General features: G+C 32.5%; 1 protein-coding gene across 1 annotated transcript in view; it reads left to right on the top strand.

Annotated features, from left to right (window-relative positions):
• The window catches only part of TMPRSS15 (transmembrane serine protease 15), a 46,011-nt gene that overhangs the window by 5,998 nt on the left and 14,358 nt on the right, over positions 1-25,655 (top strand). Inside the window, 13 exon segments of the mRNA XM_026033877.1 lie at positions 1,455-1,535; positions 3,263-3,304; positions 4,278-4,397; positions 9,307-9,415; positions 10,112-10,221; positions 11,583-11,720; positions 12,484-12,633; positions 14,696-14,801; positions 15,271-15,421; positions 16,487-16,628; positions 21,837-21,926; positions 23,199-23,324; positions 23,733-23,864. Coding sequence (XP_025889662.1) covers positions 1,455-1,535; positions 3,263-3,304; positions 4,278-4,397; positions 9,307-9,415; positions 10,112-10,221; positions 11,583-11,720; positions 12,484-12,633; positions 14,696-14,801; positions 15,271-15,421; positions 16,487-16,628; positions 21,837-21,926; positions 23,199-23,324; positions 23,733-23,864 — 1,497 coding nt within the window.

Genomic DNA, 25,655 nt, shown 5'->3' with positions numbered 1-25,655 from the left:
TATGACACCTTGCTGCCAATAATGATACAATTAAAACTAATCACACACACTTTTCCCATTCCTCTCTATTTCCCTGGTAACATGCACGTCCTTTCAATGAGTCTCAGTATCTTGAGGTCAATATTGCTAATAGTTTTAAAGAAATGGGGCAGGGTGGGGCATATGAGGGCACRGGAAGGGAGTTTTCAGCATATTTGGGAGTAATATTGGTGGGGATTCCCTCCTCCTTGCACTTGAGTGTGCTTGGAGTCTTTTTGATATGTATGTTATCATTGCTTATTTATTTTTTCTTTATCAGTCTAAAGTATGATAGATTTACATATGCTGGATATGTCTTTTCAGCTTCATCCGTCTCACAAGTCCTTTTAGTGATTATTTCCAGTAACTGACCATTTGTGGTTTGTTTTATAGCCCTATTGTTTCTGCTGTTATGCTGTACTGGTTTCTGCTATCAATCTGTGTGTGCACTTTTAGGAGCCCCTGTAACAGCCCTGTTTTTCTTCAGTAGCCTTCAAGATGTATCTTCCTTCCAACATAATTGTTATATTCGCACACTATAGTCTAGCATACATCCTATCTCTAGGGTCATTGAATGATTTGTTCTCTAAGATATGATCCACTAGAATGTATATAGACAGATAGATAGGTGGATAGGTGTGGATAAAGTGCTATGGTAACTACTCAGAGTTTGTCAATTATATCTTTTTTTTGAATAGAGCTTTGTGAGAGTGATCTATTGAGCACTATTACCTTCCTGTACATTTGGCTGGGCTCCCCTACCTTTCTGTGAGAGGAATTGTCTTTCAAATATGCTAACACATAACATGTAACAACACAGAATGCTCATTAATCCATTTAGTATAAAATGACTTAGGCTGAAGGAGAAGCTCCGTTAATTCTAATAACATAGGAATAAATTTCAGCTGTGGACAACATCATATTCAAGTACTATACTATATATACTATATATATCTAGTATACTATGTATTTATGTACTGTATTACACTATGCATTTATGTAGTGTACTACATATACTATTCATATAATATAGGAAATAAAAATAGTGCATATAGGAAATAAAAATAGTGCAAACGCATGCTAATGCAAAATGCAAGATGGAGATTTTGGGGGAGATGAAACCTCACGGTCATCTTCAATATCAAGATTGTTATTAAAAATGCCACTAAAAGCAAGGTAAGGTAGAAGTCACAAACAAGCATCCCTTTTTTTCAAGTACTTTTACTATTTAATAATGAGTAATGCAAATCTACCCATATATCTATGTATTTGTATATGTATAACTATAGATACAAACATGTGTACATATATTTGTATATATATATACCTAAGTTTGAGGCTCTTCTGTTACTACAATAACAGATTGGTTGAGCAATATTATATATATATGGTTGAGCAATATTATATATATATATATATGTACTTAAAAATTTTAGTTCTAATGCTGAAGTCCTCATCACTTCTTTTTTCAACAGATCCCATAAATCTAATTACAAACTCCCTGACACCAAGTTGAGGTCCGAACTTTTTCATATCATTTAAAGGGAAAAAAATGTCTATTAAAGTTACTAAAAAAGACTAAATAAAGCTAGATCTAAAAGAGTTAGATTAGATCTAAAATAATGAAATTTAAASTACTCTAGATTTTTTTCATTACTTTTCTCATGTTCGTCTTGAAATTTGAACTACAGGATCATTTTACTTATTATCTAAACAAAGCATTTTTGGATACATCTAATAATGCGTGTTTTGTAGCAGAACACTAGCTACTGCATAGTTCTGCCCTAGCATGTGCATTAAGGGGATCCTAGAGAGCAAGCAGTAATGTTCTAACCCCGTACTTTGTTTACTCAGATTCAGGACAACTCACTACAAGCAAGTCCATAACAACGTTGGGTAGGTAACTTTCGTATGAGGAGAAGTTGGGAGTTTATACGAAACAAWCAAATTTCAGTCTTTCACCATTTATAGTCATGCTGTTCTTATATCAGTTCTGTCTCCTCTTCCTGTGAATATCTAATACATAGATGTTGCTTAGATTTGGCAAACAAATCCCTTCAAAGACAAAGGAGTCTTAAGCACATGCCATCTACAAACAAGATATATATGGGATATACATGCTGATATATGGAGATGATCAGAGTGAGAGGTCTTTTTTGCTTCCTGTTATTTCTGGAGGGATTTGGAAAACATAACAAAGAAAATAAATTTTCATTTGAGCTAGAATGGATGAAAAAAAAAATGAAAAAACCTCTTTGTATATTTGAAAGCTGTTTTAAATAGTGAAATATATAAGATATTAATAAGCATTTCCAAATGCCTGCAATGTATTTAATACCATTTTTAAGTATGAACACCACTGTTAATACTGCATTCTACTGTAATTTGCTTTTTTGAAAGAAAGTCAACGTTTCAGTAGAAAAATGTTAATATCTCTAGAACCAGTAGATGGCACTGCTGCTTATTTTTTCTGAGCGAAAGACTAAAACTAGACTAGATCATGTCCGCCTCAAACGTTTCCTCGCTTACTGAGCTTCTTCTAAATATATTCATAGATGATGAGTAGAGTGTTTGTTCTGAATCTAGAACGCATAGTCACATCTTTGTTTATCTGTGGCCACTCATTTTGTTTATCRTTGGCAACTCACTTGCTATACCTCCAACACTTCATTAAAAAGTTTTTGGTTAGGTCCAGCTATCATCTCAGTGCAAAATTGCATTTCCTTTTATTTAAACCATGTTGCAAATAGTGAAAGTGTTTTATAAAGTCTTAAGAAATACTGCAATACATTCAAATAAATTGCAGCCTTCACCTGCAGTTATATTGAGGTGAACGGAATTATTCAATCTGATTATAGAAATAAAAACTTTATGGAAAATAAAATAAATAAAATAAAGAGACTAAAAGATCGGTTTTACAAAATAAATATTTTGCTTCTTGTTAAAGAAAATGTGACTTTTGGGACAAAATGAGAGCATTTCATTTAGAAATAGATTAAATCTAAAATAATGAAATTTAAACTACTCTAGATGTTTTGTTGTTGTTATTTTTCCCATGTTTGTCTTGAAATTTGACCTTCAGAATCAATTTACTCATTATTTATACAAGGGATGTTTGGGTACATCTAACAATGTATGTCTTGTAGCAGCACACTAGCTACTGCGTAGTTCTGCCCCAGCATGTGCATTAAGGGGATTCTAGAGGGAAAGCAGTAATGTTCTAATCCTGGACTTGTTTACCCAGGTTCAGGACAACTCACTACAAGCAAGTCCATAACAACTTTAGGTAGGTAACTTTCATATGGGGAGAAGCCCCGTATATATATTTATAATATATGAAAAGGAAATAATATATATAATATTATACATATTGAGACATATATGTATGCAATATATATGATATCATGAAAAGGAAATAATGAAAGCAAATAGAGGAAGCTACAAGAGCAATGTGAATAGTTTTCCTAGAAGTTAATGAAACATTCAAGATTTTTCTTTCTTCTCCAAAGCTTATTTTAGCTGAGTAGCTTTGTTAACTTTAATACAACTTACACATATTTAATATGTTCTACACATATGTAAAAAACTAATCTATAGCATATTCTATGTGAATATGTGTTTATGCTCTTGGAAATKTTGTTATTGAGATTTCACAAATTTAAGATTCTGCCCATGCATACTCTAGCAAAATTTGATYTTTAGAATTTATTCTGAAGTTTAATAAATCTGAAAAATTTGGTATTAATCCCTGGAGATTTCTAACATTTTGAAAATGTTCATTTTTCAAAAAGTTTGATTAAAAATGGGATTATTWATCATGGCAAAGTTTGATATTTTGATATATGTATTGAAATTAAAAATTGAATAGCATTTTGTTTAACTAAACCCACTGTTTTTTCACTGTTAATTAAATCAAAGTGCAGTTTTCTCACACTGGTCAGTGTAAGAAWTTGGAAATTTTCTTTCTTTTATGTGTAAAATGGTATATTGGAGCAGTGGGAAGAGATGGGAATTAATGGAAATTTTCTTATAAACCTACTTCAAATTTAGTTTCAAAAACGTCACTTCTCCTAACTTTCTCAGTTCTATGCCAGGTTATCTTTACTGATATTTCACTCAAGGCTTCTAAAAATGCAATTTTATAAAAGACAATAGAGTGGTTAATTTGATTTTTGCCAGAGTATCCAAATGTAAGTACATTTCCCATTGTAGCATAACTACATTACTGTGTGTTGTCATTGCTGTTGTCTATATTTCAGTTGAGTGCCTGCCTCTTGCTGAACTTTGTGCCGATGGTGTAACCTGTATAGAAAAAGATTTATTTTGTGATGGAGTCCTGCACTGCCCGGATGGCTCAGATGAATCTGAAAAAAGATGTGGTAAGAATGTAAAGCACCATCATGCAGTTCTCTAAACATACTTATTCTTTTTGGTAGACTAAACTGCACAAAGAAATTGGTGTCTTGGAAAACGAATGGTTAAGAATAGTGTTATCTTTATCCTGTAAAYGGAAACAATTTTCTTAAAAAATCCATATTCATAAATAAGCTTAAATAATAAAAGAATTTGACTATATTAATATAAAATAATATGTAAATATAGAAACTCTTAATGAATCCATATGCCAGTAATATCAAATAATGTTCTGTCCAAGTATATGAAAATACGACCCTACATAGGTATGAAATCACATTACTGAGCATCAGAAATCAGCTAAAGTCCTATTTGGAGCCAGGAGATAAGTTTATCTATGGATTATTAGGAATGAATTGTAACATTAAGGTGATGCTATTTATAGCATTTATTATAGCCATATGATCAGAATGTTTTGCCATGTTTGGAAAATTTAGAGAGGGTTTACAAAAATACAGGCCTCTCTTCTATCTTCCTCAAGTCTGTTAGAGTTGGTCAAATGATACAAATAGTTATTTGTAACATCACATATGATCTCCAGCATTTTAGAATATTGAAGGTATCGTATTTGCTTTACTGCAATAGTTGTTACTTTTTTGTGAATGTACTATCTTCTGCTTTTGCAAACAGCATTGAGTTGGGAATATTGTTATAAAWCAAAGGAAAATCAGTTTTCTCTTGATAGCCTTCCTGCACTGAAATTCTCAGCTCTAAGCTGTGCTGTCATTAAGAATATCATCATACAAAACACAAATTTCCCAAGATATATATATATTTAAATATATAAATACTATATCTGACTTATTTTCATAAAGAGACCAGTATTCTTGTTAATCCATCATAAGTAAAGATATCAGATTAATAATTCTTAGCTTCATATAGAGAAAAATTAGGCAGGGAATAAGATAACRTACTTGAGCCTACTGTAATGTTGCATTTAATTTTAAACACCTGCTTAGAATCTGCTGCTAAAATTCCCCATGCTTTAATTAAAAAATACGCTTTCTAAAATGAGGGTATATTGACTGCACTTTTCCTTTTAGATAGGGTTATATAATTTCTTAAAATATTGTAATTAACAATATAAAGTAAATGATAGTCAATATTTGCCCTTATAGAAACAGACAATGGTGAGGATTTAAAAGAGAGCTTAAAATAGTACATGCTGAAGGCAATAAGGAGAGTTTCTTTTTTTCACAAAACATTTGGGAATAAATTTAGGTCAGTATGGCACATTTCTGAAAACAATTGTGACATGAACAATTGAGTTGCCGGTACCACAGTGAAGAGTGTAAGAGGATGATGAGAAAATCATACAAGCTTCAGATTTTGTTTTTTAACCAAGTAATTTTATATCCTTTGTCACCAGAGGGTTATGAGGAAGCTGGAAAGATTATTTACATTCTCTAAGAATTTCCTTCTAAGCTTTCCTGAGAATAATGGTGGGGAAGGATTGGTCTGAGCTTGCTAAAAGATTTAAAATGATGGGCTGTGATTTGAAAGCAAGCAAATAAAAGATTAATTTTTTTTTTAAAGTAAGTATTTCCAGCCTTGTACTGAAGGGGGTGATATTCTGTCATTTTCTGCCAGAAACTGATTTTTATTGAGAAAGAAGGTGCATTGCAGATCTGCTCATTGTCTTTTAAAAAAAAAAAAAAAAAAAAAAAAAAAAAAAAAAAGAAAGAAATGGAGCCAACTCCTCAGAAGAGAAGAGAGAATCTAACAGCCTAATCTTTTGGATAAAACACCCCTCAAAGTAGGGTAGTAGGTAGAATATCCTTGGAAACATATCTATTAGTGGCTACATCCTGACATATCTTAACAACAGCGGACTCTCCGCAGTTCACTGCACAGTTCAGGGAATCAGAAGTTCCTAAAATAGCCTCAGCTAYATGTCTGTTCTGCTGTAATTGTTGAGGCAACACATTCCCAAAGAATTATTCAATCACTCTTGTCTACCATCATACTATTGCTATGGGAGGTGGGTTTTGTTTTGGGATCTTTTTTTTTAGGGGGGTACTTTTTGTGTACATAGCTAAAAAGAAGTGCACATCTTTAAAAAAGCACTACTATGCATCTCGTCAAAATGAACACTTTTTGTTCACTTTGAATGATCAGGTATGAGTTTGTAGGTTTGCTCTTATTTTGTTTAATATCAACATACATATAATACAATTACACCAATTTTGTAGGAGAGAATTTAATTGTCTTTTCTACATCGGTTGATACAAAAATCAGTTCATCTACCCACAGTCAAAGCTATGTAGACATAACTCAGTTCTGCCCCGGAAGACAGTGTGTTTTGAGGCAGGAATTGTGCTTGAGCATTTTAGCAGAGCTATTGAGCTGAAGCACAGCTTCTCACACACATGACTTTTGGATCTGCTTCGCATCTCGCCTGGCATCACTGCCAGGATTCTCTGGAAGTCAGCATATTATTTCTTGATCATAGCCACATTTCATCAAACAGTGAAAAAAATACGGACAACTGAGGCGAAAATTCTGAAATGTACATGCATCTGAAAATAGGCAGAATATCAAAAAGGCACTAGTAGTGGTTACAGTCTGCTCTAGGGAGTTGGATGACTTGCCCCTGTTCATTTTCACTGATGCCTAGCATTCACAAGAAATTCATTCAGTTATTAGTTTTGCAGTTTCAGTTCATAAACTTACGGAAATACCAGAATTCTGCCTGGAGGAAAAGTTATTGCTCAGGCTGTCACCTTTATTTTATATTTTACATCTTGAAATTTTCCGTCCTCATAGCTTCTCCAAACATATATGTTTAGGTTTCCTAACAGACTTTGCAAAAACAGTAGAGCAAATGTCAATAAGGCATATGCATGTCTGGGATACCTGCCAGTTTTTTCACCTCCTTGATTTCTCACTTATGTCTTATCCCTAGAGTGACTTAATACAGACATGTAATAGCTGAAAATGTCTAGATTTACACAAGTGTGTAAGAATTTTTCAGTGAGATTTACATACAAATTCTAATTCCTGTTACACGCACTCCTGCACACAACAGAGGTGCTGCTCTCTAAACAACTCTGTTTTTTCTATCTTGATTATTATTTCCTCTAGTATTTCTGAATTTTGCATATGTTAGTGGTTTAAAATACAGGATAGAAATATGAACTTTTAATTATTTTAATTATTTTTTAACTATTTCAGCCTTAAGTACAGTTCGATGATATTTATAAGATTCTCAGCAGAGGTTCAGGTAACCAAGGAACTTATACTCTGCTTTTATCGATTAAAACTACCTTGAAAGGTTTCTCTCTGGATCTGTGATGGAATGCAGCAACACAAAGCCATTACAGCAGTACGGTTAGCAACTTCAGTGAAAGAGTCTCCAGAGAAATGTGGAAAGTCTTAACAGCTTCTATTAATAATGGCCAATATTGCTGAAAAGCAGCCATGTAGAAGTGCGAGCAAAGGSAGGCTGGAGTCTGAGCCCAGGAGGTATTTCTATTACAGCTGCAGCTATTATATGTCTAGAGTTGCATTTTGTGATTAAATATCTCACAGCATCACTACARTACTGAGAGAGATTAACTATATATAAACTGGGAAGTAATATATTGCCATTGGCAGAGAAAGGACATGTCAGCTGAAATGTGTAGGCTTGATCTGATTTTCTAGTTCAGGAAGCACCCCCCTTGAATTCAGTGATAATAAGATTACATCATGTAAATATTCACTGCATACAGTTTAGTTAAGTAGGAATGGTCAGGGAAAACMTTTTGGGAAAGTCATGAAAGTGATCCTACAGAAGATTTATCCTGTCTCATGTGGAGAGCAAGTGAAACTTCTTTTCTGACAGCGGGAGGCAGAATTGTGCTCATACCTCTGAGGCTCCCAGGCTCTGACCACAGCTGCCTCCTTGCTGAGACAAGGAAGCATTGTGAGCAACATCAAGTTCTTCAGGGAAATATGATCAATTCTTCATGCCAATTCCTGAGATGCTAAGCTTTTAAGCCAGAGATGAACACATTTTTGCTTCAATGCTTTTGTCTATTTTCAAGTCACTCGATGTCTTATGAGAAATAATAAGAAGAAACAATCAAAATAAGAATAGAAATAAATTGTGGGTGAGAGTAAACTTTCGAACTTTCGCCATTAATTTCATTAGAACCATATGATATATCTTTTTTTATTGTTGTCAGTACAGTCAACTCAACTGCTTATAGCACAAAATTTTTTGTAAGACAAGCCTTGTTAACACTTATTAAGAACACCACTCCTTTGCACACTATACTAGTAACATGCTGACAAAAAAAGAAAAATAGTAATAATCCTTAAAAATACAAAATGAAATATGAGATTTCCTTTAGATGAATGAACTCAGTAGCTGGCAGGAGAGGAATATTTATACTTAGTCATATGCAGCAATATGTAATACAAGGAATTAAGAAGTTTGAAAAAGTAGAGTTAGCAATTGTATCCCTCCATATCCCTCCTTGCTTTTATTCATTCAAAAATCATTCCAATTGCTTTTGGTAGTGCAAGGACAGCTTCTTGATTTAAAGTGGCAGTAGATAAGAACTGTTGAGACAAGATCCTGTTTTTACAAATGTAAAAAATAAAAATAAAGGAAAGTAAGTATGCAAATAGCTGGATCTTTAACTTAAAAGTGAATTATCTTTTCTGCTTTTTTAATATATAGTGCTCTTAGATCAAATAGAATTTAATTAGAAACGAGAGTAAGCCCATTTGGTAGTGTGTTTAGTTTATCTCTCCATTACAGCTTATAAAGTATTTGCTAGGTAAGACCTAAGATCTAAGTCACTAGCTCAGGTTACTCTCATGTGGGCTCTACTTCTGTTTTTCAAATGGCATTTTGACAAATGTTTATAATAATTTCTTTCACAGCTGCAGTTTGTGATGGAAAATTTATATTGACTGATTCCTCTGGGTCTTTTCACTCTATGAATTATCCAAAACCATACAATGCAAATATTGTTTGCCAATGGATTATACAGTAAGCCATTTTCCAACAATTTTCTATCATTTATTCGATAATATTATTTACTTCATGTCAACAGTATGCCTCATTCATTCCCAAATACCCCATCTTGACTAATCTGTAATAGCACTTTCTCACTTATGTTTGGACAATTTTAAATCCTTGCATTCCTAAATGTCATAACCATATCAGTAAATTTAAAACAAAAATTTTTGTGTGGTTTTCAGAAATCTTAAGTATATAAATGCATACACAGGAATGCATTTGTAAGGTTGCAATAAATCATACAGCTATCTKTGTAAATAACTGCAAGATGTGCATTTCAACATAAACATAACGATAATGATCTTACATAAGAAATCACTCTTACTATTAAGGGTAATTTTCAAGGTTTCCCTTGTGATTTTATTTAGGAATTTCCATTTCTTTTGGAAATCAATGATATTTGCATTTTTATGTTATTTAGAAATATATTAAAAAGTACGTGTGTATCATTTGAAGTAATAACACAAAATATGGGGGGTTTATTATTATTTTTATTCATTTATTCTTAAAATAGTTCATTTTCATTAGTACACTTTTAATGTAATTTCACTTTTTTCTCCATGAACTGAAGTTCAACATTCCAGCAAACAATTAGTTTGCTAAGCCAGAGAAAGGCAGATTATTGAAGAACATAGAATTCTGAAGTTTGTTTTCCTGTTATCTTAGAGTGCCTCAAGGATTATCCATTAAACTGAACTTTACTTCTTTTGATACACAATTGTATTCAGATATGCTAAATATTTTTGAAGGCAAAGGACAAAACAAGATATTAAGAGGTAAGCTTGTTTTTCAAYGAATTTTACTTTTCCACTAATAAAATATAAGTAGTAAAATAAGGTTTTTAGATGGAAAAAAAAAAGAGTTTGTGTGTGTATCCATATTTTTAAGTGAAASAATGTGTCTCTGTACAGTTTTCCTTATAGATAATCTAATTGKAAATACTTGTTTTCTCTTATGAAGTGATGAGATAGATAGATGCTTACCTAATGTATAAATAAATCTATTTTTAAGATCTATCCTAAACAATCTTAGTTAATTAACTGTTGCCATGTCTGTGAGGCCTATACTTCATTGAAAATATGTTGCCAAAAGATCCTTCAACATTATTCCCAGGGATGTAAAATGAAAGCATTTAAACTGAAACCAATGGGAGAAGTACAGCAATGCTGTCATGTTCATTATTTACATAGTGTTGCTTTGCTTGAGCCTGAATATATTGATGATCCCTTCCCTCTTCTACCCTACCCTAGCCTACCCTACCCTAGCCTACCCTACCCTACCCAACCCTAGCCTAGCCTACCCTACCCAATCCTATTTTATAGAGCTGAAATTTTGTCTACTTTCCACTGGATTGATATTTTTTCAACTGAATTCTATCTCATATGAGGACTCTACACAGATATGTAGAGATTTTTCAGATACTTTTGGAAGCAGGAGTAAAGTGTGAATGAGGGACAGAAAAAAATCTTAAGATACAGAGGGACAATACCAGTCTCTTTTCTGATGCTCCAGACTTAATCCCTTTCAGGCTTTTACATTGCATGTGAAACATTGTTTCAGTAATTTTCTCTGGAACAACCACTAAGTCTCATAATTTTGAGCAATGCTATGGAAATGACTGGTGATGTTACAAATATATAAAAGCAAAGCTAAAGATGCCCATCAGTGGTCTAAAARGTAAATGAAAATAACTTATGTAGGAGAAGGAAGAAGAGTGCATATTGAGTTGCACAAGGTGATGCCCACTGACTTTCCTTAATAACTTGTCATTATGTTAAATTTATAATATTCCATGCAGATAAAAATTTTGAAAAACACTCAGAAAAAGAAAAAGAAACACTATGTATCTGAAACTGGGGAAGAATTGCTGTAGAAAAAGAGTGGAAGAAACTMTTTTCACTGAACAGGAAAGAATTCAGGATTTGCTTTTGCTAGATATAGAATAATTATGGTGTGCAAACATGGAAATGTGGTTTTGAGTTTTGGAGGTGTTTTAGGCAAGATGTACAGTACAATAGAGGAAACATTCTTTAAGACCCCAAAAATCATTCTACTTTATTTTTGTAACATTAATGAGGATTTGATTGTGCATTTCAGTGCTAATTCTTTTATATATTTTTTTCTTTAATTTTCTCAGCTTCTCTCTCAGGGACTAATCCTGAAACAGTTTACATTTTTTCTAATGAGGCCACAGTAAAATTTGAATCAGATTTTTCTGAAAATCATGATGGTTTTAACGCATCGTATACTGCATTTAATACAAATGAGCTAAACAGTAAGTGGGTTGATTTGTTCATTTATTTGTTATTGCAAATGCTTGATGAATGTACTTTTTCAAATTGATAAGATTGGAGATGGAAAAGGAAGAATCATTTCTGACCTCAGTCCTGTAAATAGATTAATTCTGAAAAACTTCTTCCTGACAAAGATCAAATCCCTGATACCAGTATGCTATCAGTAAAGGACCAGCAGATTCTCCTCTTGTGGAAGCTCTTGTTGTGGGCTGAGAAAGTACTATAGGAAGGAAAGTGGTGAGGATGCCACAATAAAGATCAAAGAGAAGTAGTAAAGGTGAAGGACAAGGATATTACTGGTGCATAGAGCACATTTTTGTGCTGATCATTCAGGTGGTAGCTCTGAGTGGGAGTCCTTTCACCTGGAGCAACCTGGGAGCCTTGGCTAAGAAAAGGTGAAAAGAAAGGTATCGGCCATTAGTGTTAGCTGTGCAAAARAACCTCTCTTATACCCCACCAGGCTGCAAGCAATGAATCAAAAATAAGGTCAATTAACAAGTGCAAGAATAGATAGGGCCATTCCTGCTGGTATTATTGCATCATTGATGATCATGTATTGAGAGGTACAAATTTTGCTTTGATGTGAGTGATGTAGTCACTTAAAAGAACAGGGTGAAAGCCATTGTGGTATCCAATTTTCAAACACTTGTAAGCATTTTTGTACGTTACTTATGCTTTCTTAGATAATTCTGAGCAAACACAATATTTTTGTCATTCTTATTCACTAAAGGCTTTTATTCACAGATGATGAGAAAGTCAGTTGCACTTTTGAAGGTGGCTTTTGTTACTGGAGTCAGGATTTAGAAGATGATTCTGACTGGGAAAGACTTCAGGGCCCTACTTTTCCCCCTTTGACTGGTCCTGATTTTGATCATACATTTGGCAACGTATCAGGTAAAGTCAACCATAAATTGCTTGTAGATTAAAGAACTATTAATTTCTTGTAGATTGAAGTAAAAGCGTCCTTTAACTTATGTCACTATATGACAGATTCAACATAATGACATTTTTGGGATAKATTTTTATCTAGCGTGAAGAGATATGATGTTGAAGAAAACGTTGAATTAGGGCTCCCAGACAAAATCTTTATACAACTCACTGCCATCTTGTGTACATATACCAAAATTAAAAGTTGAACTAAAGGAACATGTTAAGTGATAAAGTGTGAGGTACTGAAGTGTTTCAGTGCTCTTAGGACTCCAAAGAGCCTTACCTGAGAAAGATCTTCCTAATATGAAGCAGTATTACAGGTCAAATAAATGTAAAAAAAAAAAAGCATAAAAAAAGCATATTTATATTCAGGGGATTACTTCAATGTCATATGTACCTGCTCATGACAACCTCTTGGTTATCACAGAATAATTCTGATTGAAAGATTGAAAAGTTGACCTATATGTTGCACAGAGCACCAATGTCTTATTTGGAAGAGTTATCACATTAAATGTGAGCTTTAATTAAAGTGACAATACTAATAAAAATCAGATTTAGAATATGTATCATGTTCTTCACTGTGAGGGTAACAGCCATGAAACATGCTGCCTAGGGAGGTTGTGAAGTCTTTTCTGGAGACCTTTCAAACCCACCTGGATGCCACCCTGTGCCCCATACTCTGGGTGTCCCTGCTGGAGCAGGGAGCGTGGACTAGATGATCCTTAAAGGTCCCTTCCAACCCCAACCATTCTGTGATTCTGTGATCATAAATGCTCACCCCAGAATTTGATTCTAAAAATTTGTTTCAGATTCAATAGGAAAAGAAATATATTTCTTTCTGAGCTAATTTGTTGGTTTAACTATAACTAATATCATCTGAATTTTTGTATGATCATATTTATTCTTTGCAAGACTTAGATTTTATTCAGTGACAATTAAATAACTAGGGAATAATGCTAATTATTCTAGTAGGTCCTACAATCAGGAAAAGGAAAAAAAAATCATGTATTTTTTAATGTAAATTATTCACCATGCTGAGTAAATACAAATTGTCTAATCAGTGTTCAGAGCACTTTTATCTTCATACTCAGTTCCTAGAATACAAATCAGCTGAAAAAACATGAAATTTATTCAATAAATTACTCAGCTGATTTCTAGCTCTCTTGATAATTTATTCTGGATAAAGAATTTTTCACTATGCTGGATCTAAGCTGACAGTTCCATATGTAATGTTGCTATTGTTCTGAATATTCATATTTCTAATAACTTATTTTAAAACTTTTGATATTTTGAAGTATATATGTGTATATATATAAAATATAGGTTTGTAGATTATATGAAATATACAGACATGATTACAGATGTGATTTCAGTAAAGAGCTAATTTTGTTTTTCTTATGAGGAATTACAGTACGTTTGTACTCTAGTGTCACACTATATTTGCACATGGCAAAGCAAGTAATAAATTCAGAACTGGCTGACACTTAGATTCCTGAAATAATGTATTTTTTCATGTCGATGTTCCAATGTTCCTTTCCACTGCTATAGAATATTCACCAAATGCTCAACTCCTTTTTCCCTTACCACACTGCATTTCTTATTATAATATGATAAAAATTATAAAGTGTCAGGAAATCCTTCTACTAAGCCACAATCAATTGTCAATCAGGAATATGTCTTTATTAAGGTAGAAATAACTCATATGAATTTTGCTGAATAAAATGCAAAATCAAAAAATTATTTCAAGGAGCCTATTTTCCAATTTCATGTTTCATTGTGAGCAATGTCCTGCAAGCCTGAAAGTTCATTTTAATGTGTTTTTGACTAATAAACATAATTTGGGATTATCATTGACTTTTATTGGGTCAGGAATCKTTCAAAGCATTTGTCTGTCTGTGCTTTTCCATTTGATTCTACTTTTAACAACAAATACTTGTTCTCACCTTTTTTTTTTTTCAAGGACAGTTCCACTTTTTTCAAGGACCTGTCCACCAGTATGTCCACTAATACGTTCATTAATTTACAGGATTTTATATTTCAACACCAAGGAAATTTGGTTTATTTGGAGAATCTAAAGTCAGGATTGTGAGTTTACCCATGGTCTCTTCTGATCCATCTTGTCTAAGCTTTTGGTAAGGATTAAATAATTCTTAATTATATACTTTTTTAAGACTAAAAACAAATAATTTTATTTCAAATGTATTATTAATCAAAGTCTGAGTACATACCTCCTCCTATTTTGATTTCTACGACCCTATTGAGACTTCAAGCCTCATACCCTGATTCCGTTATCAGTTTGAGTCTTAATTTAGCTATGCTTTCACCTTCACCTTTCACCTAACTATGCTTCACTGTTCATTTATATAGAGCAATTGCATTAAAAATTTGTTAAATGTTTTGTCCAGGAAGCTTAACTAGACCTTTACCAAAATTTTAGCAATAGACTAAATAAAAATCTAAACAGATGATTCATTTTATTTTCTTGCTCAGCACATATTGTTTCATAATGATTTTCCAAAATTAATAATTTGATATTCTTCCTGAAGTTTGAGGAATTTCACTTTGATCTAATAAAACAAAATTTTACTGTCATCCTTGTAGGTATCACATGTATGGTGCTCATGTTTACCGTTTGAGTATTAGCATAATTAATAAATACGGCATGGAAAAGATAGTTTTCCAGAAAGAAGGAAACTACGGAAACAACTGGAATTATGGACAAGTAACTTTAAACGATTCATCTGATTTTAAGGTTTGTCAAGCTACTAATCTTCTTTTTATTATTTATATCAATATCAGGGTTTTCTGTTGAATGAGTGCAGTGGTCACAGCTCCAAAACAGTATTTAGTATTGCTTAGTAATATATATTGTACATATGCAATACACTAATATGTATTGCTATCAAATACATATTAATATGTGTAAGACTAGGGTCTCCATTTGATTTTTTTTTTCCCTTGGATTAGGAATATTTCTATTGCCATTGTAACATATAGAAAACTCTAATATTAGTTATCACTGAAGAGAGCTTTCCACAGAAGAAAAATGTATTCAAAACCTAACAAAATCTGATTGGATCTGAAAGTCTTAACAGTGAGTGAAGTATGAAACACTTAGCCATGCCAAGACTTGAATAGGAACTTTACATTCTGAAACAATATTTGCACTAATTAGAGAAGAGCTCTCAGAAAATGTGTTTAGAGTGAAGTATATTTGACACCAAAGAGGTATAAACTGACCTGAAGTATCTGTAAATTGAAGAAAATATCCTTTAGCAGACTTACATGAGACTATTACTTCAGCAACTCTATTCCAAATCTAAATTATTTTTATAGGTATTTGAAGTGGCTTGTCTTGTTGTCCTGTTTTTTTATAAATGCAAAGTACCGCCAGAGAGGTATTCCTCATTTCACTGTCATGCAAATGCATGCAAATGCAAATGCATTCATGACATGATTATGTCAGATTTCTAGGAAATGTACGTTATATGATCTCAGGAAGAATATCATATTTAAGTGTGTATCTTGACACCACAGATGCCATGGTAATGGGGTTACTTAAAATATGTGGATGTTAAAGCACAAAATAAAAAAAAAATGTAGGTAAATCAGATTAATTACAGTTATTTATAGAGCTGTATCACTAACCCAGAAAGAATTTGAACTGATAASATGACAGGGATACAGGATATTGTCTGTTAAAAATGATATATATATATCTATATAAAAAATGAAGTTGAATACTTTAAAGGTATGTTAATCATTTATGAATTTGAAAAATATTTCTTTTATTTTTATTTTTTTTCATGACCTTCAGGTAATTTTTGATGCCTTTAAAAAGCCAGGTCAAAGTGATATTGCCTTGGATGATATTGGCTTGACAAAGGGGAGGTGTAATGAAAGTATTTATCCAGAGCCAACTGTGGTTCCAACATCTCCTACTGTGCCTTCACTTCCCAGTAAGTAAATATTAAATTACAGTTGATTACCATTTCCTATTAGTGTATTTGTGTTCAAATAACAGGATTTGCAAAGGAAAGGAAGAAACAGAAATTTAAATTTCTTCAAAACATTCATAGGACTAGTTTTATTGCTTAGAAAAAAAATGAAGAAATACAGATGGCCATAATTGCGCAACTTGAAAATTTCTACAAAACAATAAAGAATGTTTAATACTGTTATGAAACAGGTCACTCACAATGAAAGAAAAAAATGGTACAAACATCAATAAAGCTTGTGGAAAAATCATTAAAATATTTCACAGGGTTTTATAATTTTTTTATTAGTTAATAATAAATTAAATACATATTTTAATTAATACTTTATTAATAAAGTACCTTTACACAGATGTTTTGAAATCATTAAAACATTGAGTATTTTTTAGTACCACATTCTATTATGTTTATTGTCATTTACAAAGCACACCTAGTTGCTTTCTTTCATATAGTAAATAGCAGTGGTTATTAAATTAAATATTTAAATCATACATTTAAATAAGAGATTAAATAATGAGGAAAGACTATTTGCTATGTATTGATGTGGGAGCGCAGTGTACTAATAGATGTGATASTATCATCACATCTAAATCTAATGCATTAGGACAGACCAGAATACCAAACTTTCTAAATGCAAGAGCAAAACTCAGCTTTAGAGCTTCATTCTGAGTTCCAACAAAGAGTCCCTGTCATCAAAATTAATTTTCAATAAACACTGAAATTAAATATTGACTGAGTGCTGCTGTAAGAACCCCATGGAAATGTCATTCGAACTATAGATCTCTTCACAAAATGTGGTGATAAAGTTTAAAGAGAAGTCCATTTTGTCCTTCAGTATGATACAAAAGCCACTGCTGGGGAAAACCTAACTTGACTGCATTATCATATTGTTGAAGCATGCTAAGTATATGATATCTGTAATCTGTTGAAAAATATTAATATTATCAATCATCTTCAAAGATGTGTGGCATTACTTTGATGCATCTGGTGTAAATTTACTAATGCTAATGGTTTCACTACAAATGTTGTGATTATAAACACAAGATGAAAGAATTTGATCTGAGCCAATTTCCTTTGCTAGACGTAGAGTTTCACTGAGAGGACCTGGTGTCATTCACAGTGCCAGGGAAGCTCATGAAAAGTCAGAGTATTTTCTGTGAAGGTGAGATGGGGGGTTAGTTTCGATTTTTCTTTTGCACAAGACTGACAGTCTACACTATCATCCAAAGGAAGCATTGCTTTCATCTTCATACCCATCCACAAGCTCTCTGTTGACACAAAACCCTATGAAAATTATAATGTGGATGTGTCTATAAATTAAGGTTTTGGAAAAAGGATGGGGGAGGTTTTTTTTTTTTAATTTAGTTTTGATTTTATTTTTAATCATACCAGCAGGTATAATTTTTCCATTATAAGGTAAATATTTGCAGTGCTAAGAAAATCTCCCATTATGCTCCTTGAAAGAGACTACTTTTTAGGTGCTGATTGCTGCTTGGGTCTCTAAAACGCGTTAGGCATACAATCCAGAATAACTCAATTAATCTTTATTTTTAAAGTTCTCTGGCAATTGAAGAAAAAAATACTCAGGCATGAATAAAATCAATTTCCTGTAATACTTCTCTCCATGCAAGAGAAAGAAGAATCATTATTGGTGTGCCTTGTATGTAGTCAATATCACATCAGATTTCATTAGAAATTACCCAAATTGTGTTAATGTTGAGAAAGATGATTTTGCCCTGCTCATGTTATTAAAGGATCCTAGCTCAGAAATATATATTCATTATATGCAGTTCTTGAATAGTTATGTTATGCATTTCTGTGCACAATCATAATCCAGAACAAATGCCAAAGTTATCTTTATTTTTTGTTAATGGCATTTGCAGATGTAATTGTCATTCTAAGAGATACAGCTGAAATATAATAAACTGGTTAGTCGAAGTGTGTAATTGTTAAAGTTCTTTTTCATTTCAGAGAATTCAGTGTTTCTTGCCAGTACTGATTTGGTCAAACAGAAGATTTATAAGATGGCTGTCATCAGAAAGTTCAAAACTTTCCTGTATTTAGTGGTGTTTCTGGCAGTAGGATTGACTGCCTTAGAAGGATTTGTGCCTTAGAAGGATTTGTGCATTATATGGGCCTTAAACAACTGATTTTTAATATGTAACTGGCATACTTATCTAAAAGCAAATTTTAAAGCATAACTGGAGATAATGTTTAGCCAAAGTTTAAAAGCTGACAAAAATTATTTTTCATCAAAAAAGGTAGATTTCTTGGTTTCTTTTCTGCCTTAAGTTCTGTTTCCTGGAAAARAACAGTAATTCAGAGCAACAAGTGAAAAACAATTTATCTCTCATGATGGTAAAGCTGACGTTCCTCAATATGAAGTAAAATTTTGGCACATGGAACTGAAATATATTTCAGATATAACCTATCTTCTACTACTACATACTTAAAGAGAATGTTGAATATAGAAAGCACAATAATGTSTATGACTGTATGCATGTGTGTACATAAATGTTTTTAGTATTATCTTTTAAATATCAGGCAAGCAAAATTTCCAAAACTCAAAATATACTGGTTTAAACCCAAGCATACTTTATCTCAGTCTCTCAAAATATTCCATGTATGATTGTCATGAATTCATGCCATATATAAACTAGCCCATGATAGCATAATATTTTTTTAAAAATGCATAAAAAGAACCTGTATTTTGATTGAAATGCAAAATAATTAACTCAACTGGAAAAAATCTCTATAAATTGTTGAGTTCTTTTTGTGCAAAAAGATGAGATTAGATTATTTCAAGACACAGATCTGAAGCTCTAATTCTCACACCTTTTGAGGATATGAATCACAAATGGAGGATTACTCCCAGGCATTTCTGATAGTCCTTTTAAATTGTTCATATAATAGAAAATGATACTCCCAATTTAAAACACAGGATCTSTCAAATGTTTTTGGAGGCTAATGTTAATGGCAAAATTTGACTTAGTATATTGTTCCACTGTTTACATTCAGCACAAACAGAAAATGCATACGTTTTATTTCTCCAAAACCCTAATCTAAACATTTAAGAGTAATGACAGGTAAGTTGTCCTCAGTTGTCACAAATTACAGACCACAGTAATCTAATGTTTGCATTACAAAGTTATCATCAATGGAATATCTCAGTGGAAACCTTTTATAATATCGAAGAGAAAACAAGTATATCCTTTTTATGCTGTTAGATTGATTATATACAAATAGAACCATCAATTTAAAGGAAAAATATGCATTTAATTATAACTTTAAATTTAATTAATGTTTATATATAATTGCATATACCTGTTAATTGGAGCAGTTGTTTTGAGGAAGAGGCAAATAGCTACTTCTATTATTTAAAGGGTTTAACTGAAAGAACTTTTMGGGTCTTGATAAGGTCAAAACAGCAATGTGATTGTCATTTATAACTAGACTTCTATTAATGTATCTCGATAGGCCATGCACAGGAGATAACATCTATAAAAAATAAAGTAGCACTGAAAATTAATTGATCTTAAATACTTAAAATTTCCTAAGTTGTATGCTCACTAGAAGTACTAGTTAAGAGCTGCCCATCTCACTAATGCCACATAACATTAGCATACATCCTTATAACTCTATTAATCTCATCTTCACATATAGCATTTAAATATATTTGGAGAAGCCTGAATGGAGGTGCAGATCTCTTCAGAGTTCCTCAATGTACCCTCTTTTCAAAACAAATCAATCCCAGATTTAGAATTCTGTTTCATTATTTTGTATTCTAAAGATATTTYGGAATCTTACATTCCAATTTGCCTTAGAAAAGTTCAAAATATTTTCACAAATGGGGACCAAAAAGTATTAGCACCTTTCCACCAATGTAACAGACAGGCTAATATTTACCTAAACACCAATAGACATATTGTTTTGAACTATAATAGGTTTTGAACCTCCTTAAGTAAAAGTTTAAATTGAAAATTTCATCTTTAATAGATGAGTAAAGAAACATTAGTTGCAGTAATAACAATAATTAAATAATAATATATTAGCTAAATTTAAGAAACCAAAATCATAGAATCATAGAATGCTTAAGGTTGGAAGGGACCTCAGAGGTCATCKAGTCCAACCCCYCTGCTCMMRCAGGGTCACCTAGAGCACGTGGCACAGGGCTGCATCCAAGCGGGTTTTAAAGATCTCCAAAGAAGGAGACTCCACAACCTCCCTGGGCAGCCTGTTCCAGGGCTYTGTCTCCCTCACTGTCAAGAAATGTTTCCTGTGGAACTTTTGGTGCCTCAGCTTGTGGCCGTTTCCTCTAGTCCACCACTGAAGAGAGGCCRCCCCCTCATCCTCACTTCCTCCCTGTATTTAAAAAAAGATATTGCTGTCTATTTCTTAACTAAGCTTAACTTCAGTAGTATGAAAGTTTCACCTGAGCAGTTATTTTTAAGGAAGATATTTTTCAGCTAAAATTTTGCTACTAGTAAGCTTTCAGATAAATTATATTGATTGCCATTATAGTTCTACATRGAATTTATTTGCTCAATGAGGGAAAGGGCTTTCTACTTAAGGGTATTTCTACAATAAGAACAATTAGATAATAGGAAAGGTGTATATATACTTCATAAATAGATTATATGTGAGGAAGGAGCATTCTCCTGTCTTTGRCATATTCTGACTCTTATGTTAATATACTAGTAAATGCTATAGTTAGCATATTTCACATTTTCTCTCATGTGCACAACTTGCACGGCTTGCAGTCCAATAGTCGGCAAATGAGGGACAGTGTCCTTCAACTAACTACATGGGGAAGGCTTCTCATAACCTCATCACAAATGCAGTTGTGCTCAGAGACACTAGAATTTCACAGACAATAATATCTAACTGTAGCTGTAGATAACACCATGGCATTGATTGGGTCAACAGATCTGACTTAGATGCTCTAACCAACAAAGACAGTGAAGTTCTTTCATACCTTGCTTCTCCAGTGCTCAGGAGCCTCATGGGAGTAATGACTTCCTTTAACCTAAAATTTAAGCAGGATGTTAATTAGCATGTGTAGCGATAATTTTAAGTTGAATATTCTGTCTGTAACTTTTGATCTTTGTAGATAACTGRTTGCAAAAGCAAAGCAGTTGATTAATTTTATTTTTGATATGTTTGCTTTTTCAGCTGACTGTGGAGGGCCAGTTGAACTTTGGGAGCCAAACAATACATTCAGCTCTGAAAATTTTCCAARTAATTATCCTAATCAAGCTTCTTGTAAGTCACTCTTCTCTAAATGTCCAGAAAAAGATTGGTTGCATAGAAACAGAGGTTATAAATCTGCTTCCCTAATACATTGTCAATCAAAAATGATCTATGTTATAAACAGTGAGCTCTTCTAACTGAAGTCTATCTGGCAACTTAACAGAAGCTATGAAATCAGGTGTCGATTGAAAAATAATGAAGATAAGCACAATCCCTTGAAATGGATTCAGGCAAGTCAATTCCGTGACGCCTTTATGTGAAATGTTTATATCAATACAGCAATAGAGAAAATGCTGAAGGTTTCRATTTCTTCTCAGTGAAATTTGGGGGATTAATCACCTACTCTATTATCTTTTTAAGATGGAAGACTCTATGTATGCATTTTGCAAATGATCCTGCCTATATAATATTTTTCCTTATATACCAATGGAAAAACAACATTTTTCTACTGACGTTACTTGAGTTACATTTATCTACATCTGACAAAAAGGAGAAGGAACTTAGACTTACAATGTRTCATGGTTCAACACTACTTTATGATAATGGCTGAAAGCAAGATGAACCTTGCCATTGTTTCTTAATGAAATTTCGGTTATTTATTACTCCACATTTCACCAGAGATTGTACTGATATGCTAATCACAAGAGTTGTAATTTTTTGTTTTTGTCACTCTGGGAATAGAGCTCTCATTTCAAGGTATTAATATTCCACAAGTTTTTCTGATAGTGAGAAGATTCTTTTTCCTGTTTTTCATAGAGAGAAAAGAATCTTCTCACTATCAGAAAAACTTGTGGAATATTAAAAAGAATCTTCTTTCTTAATTAATTCTTAATACATGGTATGTATCCATGAAGGATATATTCATAAATTAAATTCAATAAAAAGTGGATTAAATATATGCAAATACTAATAATATTAAATATATACAAATAGACTTCCTTARGAAGTCTAACTTGAAAGACTTAATGTGAATTATTCTATTTAAAATTATCTTACTATCAAATAGAATAAGGCTAGTTTAGTCACTTTATGGAAAATCACAGTTGTGATGAATAGTAATAAATGCACATATACATGAAAGTTATTCAGTTAATGCAATTTGGGATCCAGACAGCCCATAACTCTTACAAAGGTTAGATTTAGACTTCTAAGCCTCTTGGATGACCTTAAAYATTTTAGAATAGATTTTTTTCCCAAAATCTTTCAACATGAGGATGATATAGTGAAAATGGAAAAATCAAATGGTAAATGTTATGTATGTGTGTGTGTGTTGTTGTTTTCTAGGTATATGGTATTTAAATGCTGAGATGGGGAAAAACATTCAACTTCATTTTCAGTTTTTTGACCTGGAAAATATTTACGATGTAGTTGAAGTCAGAGATGGCAGAGGAGCAGATTCCTTGCTTTTGGGCAAGTAAAACCAATGAGTTTAAGATGAATCAGACAGATGGAGCCAACTAATGGATCTTATAAGGAATTATTTCTCTCCAAGAAATGAATCCTCTATTTTTTCTTCATCTTTCTGGGTCTCAGAAATCAAGAAAATTTGACAAAATTTATTGTATGTGGCATTACTTTCCCAAATGTTTYCACCTGCTCAGCTTTCCATACAATCGAAAAAAGTTGACGATCAATGAAACTGCTAATATGTGTGGACAAACACAAGTATAGTCATATCGTAGTCAAATCTTATATCTTGTTATCATCTTGTACTGGGATGTCAGATTTGGAGCTGAACTTTGTTTCATGTTTTCTCATAGCACTTAGGTTTCCTTTTGATCTAAAACATTTAGAAATAAATATTCTCCTGCGGAATAGCTGTTTATACAGGGCAAAGTCCAGTACCAGATGTCTTCTCTACAACAAACCAGATGACGGTACTCTTCTTCACAGATAACTCTTTAACTAAGAAGGGTTTTCACGCAAATTTTACCTCTGGCTACCATCTAGGTAAGTGTATGAACTCTTTTATTTAATATTTAAGAGGTTTGTATCAAATGTAAAACACATTTGATAAAAGGTGGAGAGTGGAAGCTGGATCTCAGTCCTCAAGTAACATAAATATAAAACAACTAAAGACAAAATCTAGTGGAACACACATCTGCTTTTCTCTGTTTCTGGAGTGAAAAGTGATTTTTTTTTTTTTTACTTTATTGTAATAGAACAAAGGCTGTACTGTCTGCAACTCTGTGTGATACCACTCAGTACCCCAAAAAATTGACTCATTATTTTGACCTATAAAGCATCTCTATRATGAGGGCAAATATAAAATATTCTCTGTACAACTCTCCCAAAAGAACACCTCTTTTAACTTATTTGACAGTGTCATGAATATGTATTTAAATATTATTTTAATGTTTATTATAGATCACATCCCATAGAAGGGAGTACTGTATATGATAACTGATCAATGTTTGTAATATGGTCYATCCTGCATTTTTTAAATTTTAGCCTTTAATTTGTGAAGTGTCTAGAAAAACCTACTGTTTAAAATACTTGGGCAGCAAAGTTTCAGTTCCAATCGTTTCCCTGCATAAAGAACACTGTGAATGCAATGAGGTCCTGCAATTAGACCTTTCACTGGTACTAGCAATTCTGTAATTGGATCTACAAAAGCAGACAAAATAGAGCCAAGATGCAGATATGAGCAAGAGCAATATGCTTACCAAGAAAAATCCTCTCATGAGATCCTCTCCTTGATGAAATTAATTAAAGACTTTGTTTTACTTTGACAAAAATCTGAAAGTGGGAAGAAGATCAAGAAAAAGCAGTATATGTTCTTAGATAATGTAAAGTACCTTTCAGCTATATGAACACAAAGTTAACATGAGTATATCCTCTTTTTTTTTCTCTTTAAATGTCAGGAAAGGCACACTTTTCTTGGCATGAAATGCTAGTTCTAGTTCTTTCAKAGGTTAATTGTAATATTAATTTCTTAATATCTTAAAAATCTTGACCATTGATTTACTGTCATAAAATCAACTTTAATTTAGTCCCTTGTGCAAGACTGAGAGGTAGGTTAATATGGCTATTTCTATGCTTTTTATTCTGCTGTCTCTATCACGTTTTTTCAGTCCAGGAACAGTACATCATTTTTTTAGCTGGTTCAGCATCTTTGYTCATATTTGCTGTAAAATGAAAATTAATTTAACTTCTTAACTTGACAATTGCCAATTCTGGTTAAATATAGTTAAAAAGGTTCCATTTACAGAAGAATTGCGCTTATTAATTTTCTTTGCAGACATACGACATGGGCTAATACTATTAGCTTGCTGGCCCAAGGTTGACAGGATTGTCAGTAGATAAGTGAATTGTACAATAATTTTTTCTCCATATTTTATTTTTCCATGGAATGTTGAGATTCCAAGCATAATTTGGCAGGGAATATTTTTGACATTTTGTGTTATAGTAAAATAACATATTCAAAACATCTTATCTTCATCTAGCTGTCTAAGTAGGAACTAAGTTCTACAGAAATTTTGACATTAGCAAATGTTAATAGGATGCTTGCCTTTGATTTCAGAGGAGATAGGATTTATTCAGGATTTGACTTTTCTTATCCCTCCATAATACATAACAGTTAAGAGTGCTAGTAACTGGGCAATGTTAATTATAAAAATAACTAATATATAGTTACTATATAATAAATTGCTATTTATCTGAAAAATAATATTTATTTTTGAAAAAGGAAAGGAAAGAGAAGGGGGAAGGGAAGGGAAGGGAAGGGAAGGGAAGGGAAGG

This window comes from Nothoprocta perdicaria, unplaced genomic scaffold (genome assembly GCF_003342845.1).
Source record: "Nothoprocta perdicaria isolate Ctin4 unplaced genomic scaffold, notPer1 scaffold_135, whole genome shotgun sequence".
Taxonomy (NCBI): Eukaryota; Metazoa; Chordata; class Aves; order Tinamiformes; family Tinamidae; genus Nothoprocta; species Nothoprocta perdicaria.
The sequence above is the reverse complement of the archived record's forward strand: the minus strand, read 5'-3'. Positions and strand labels throughout refer to the sequence as shown.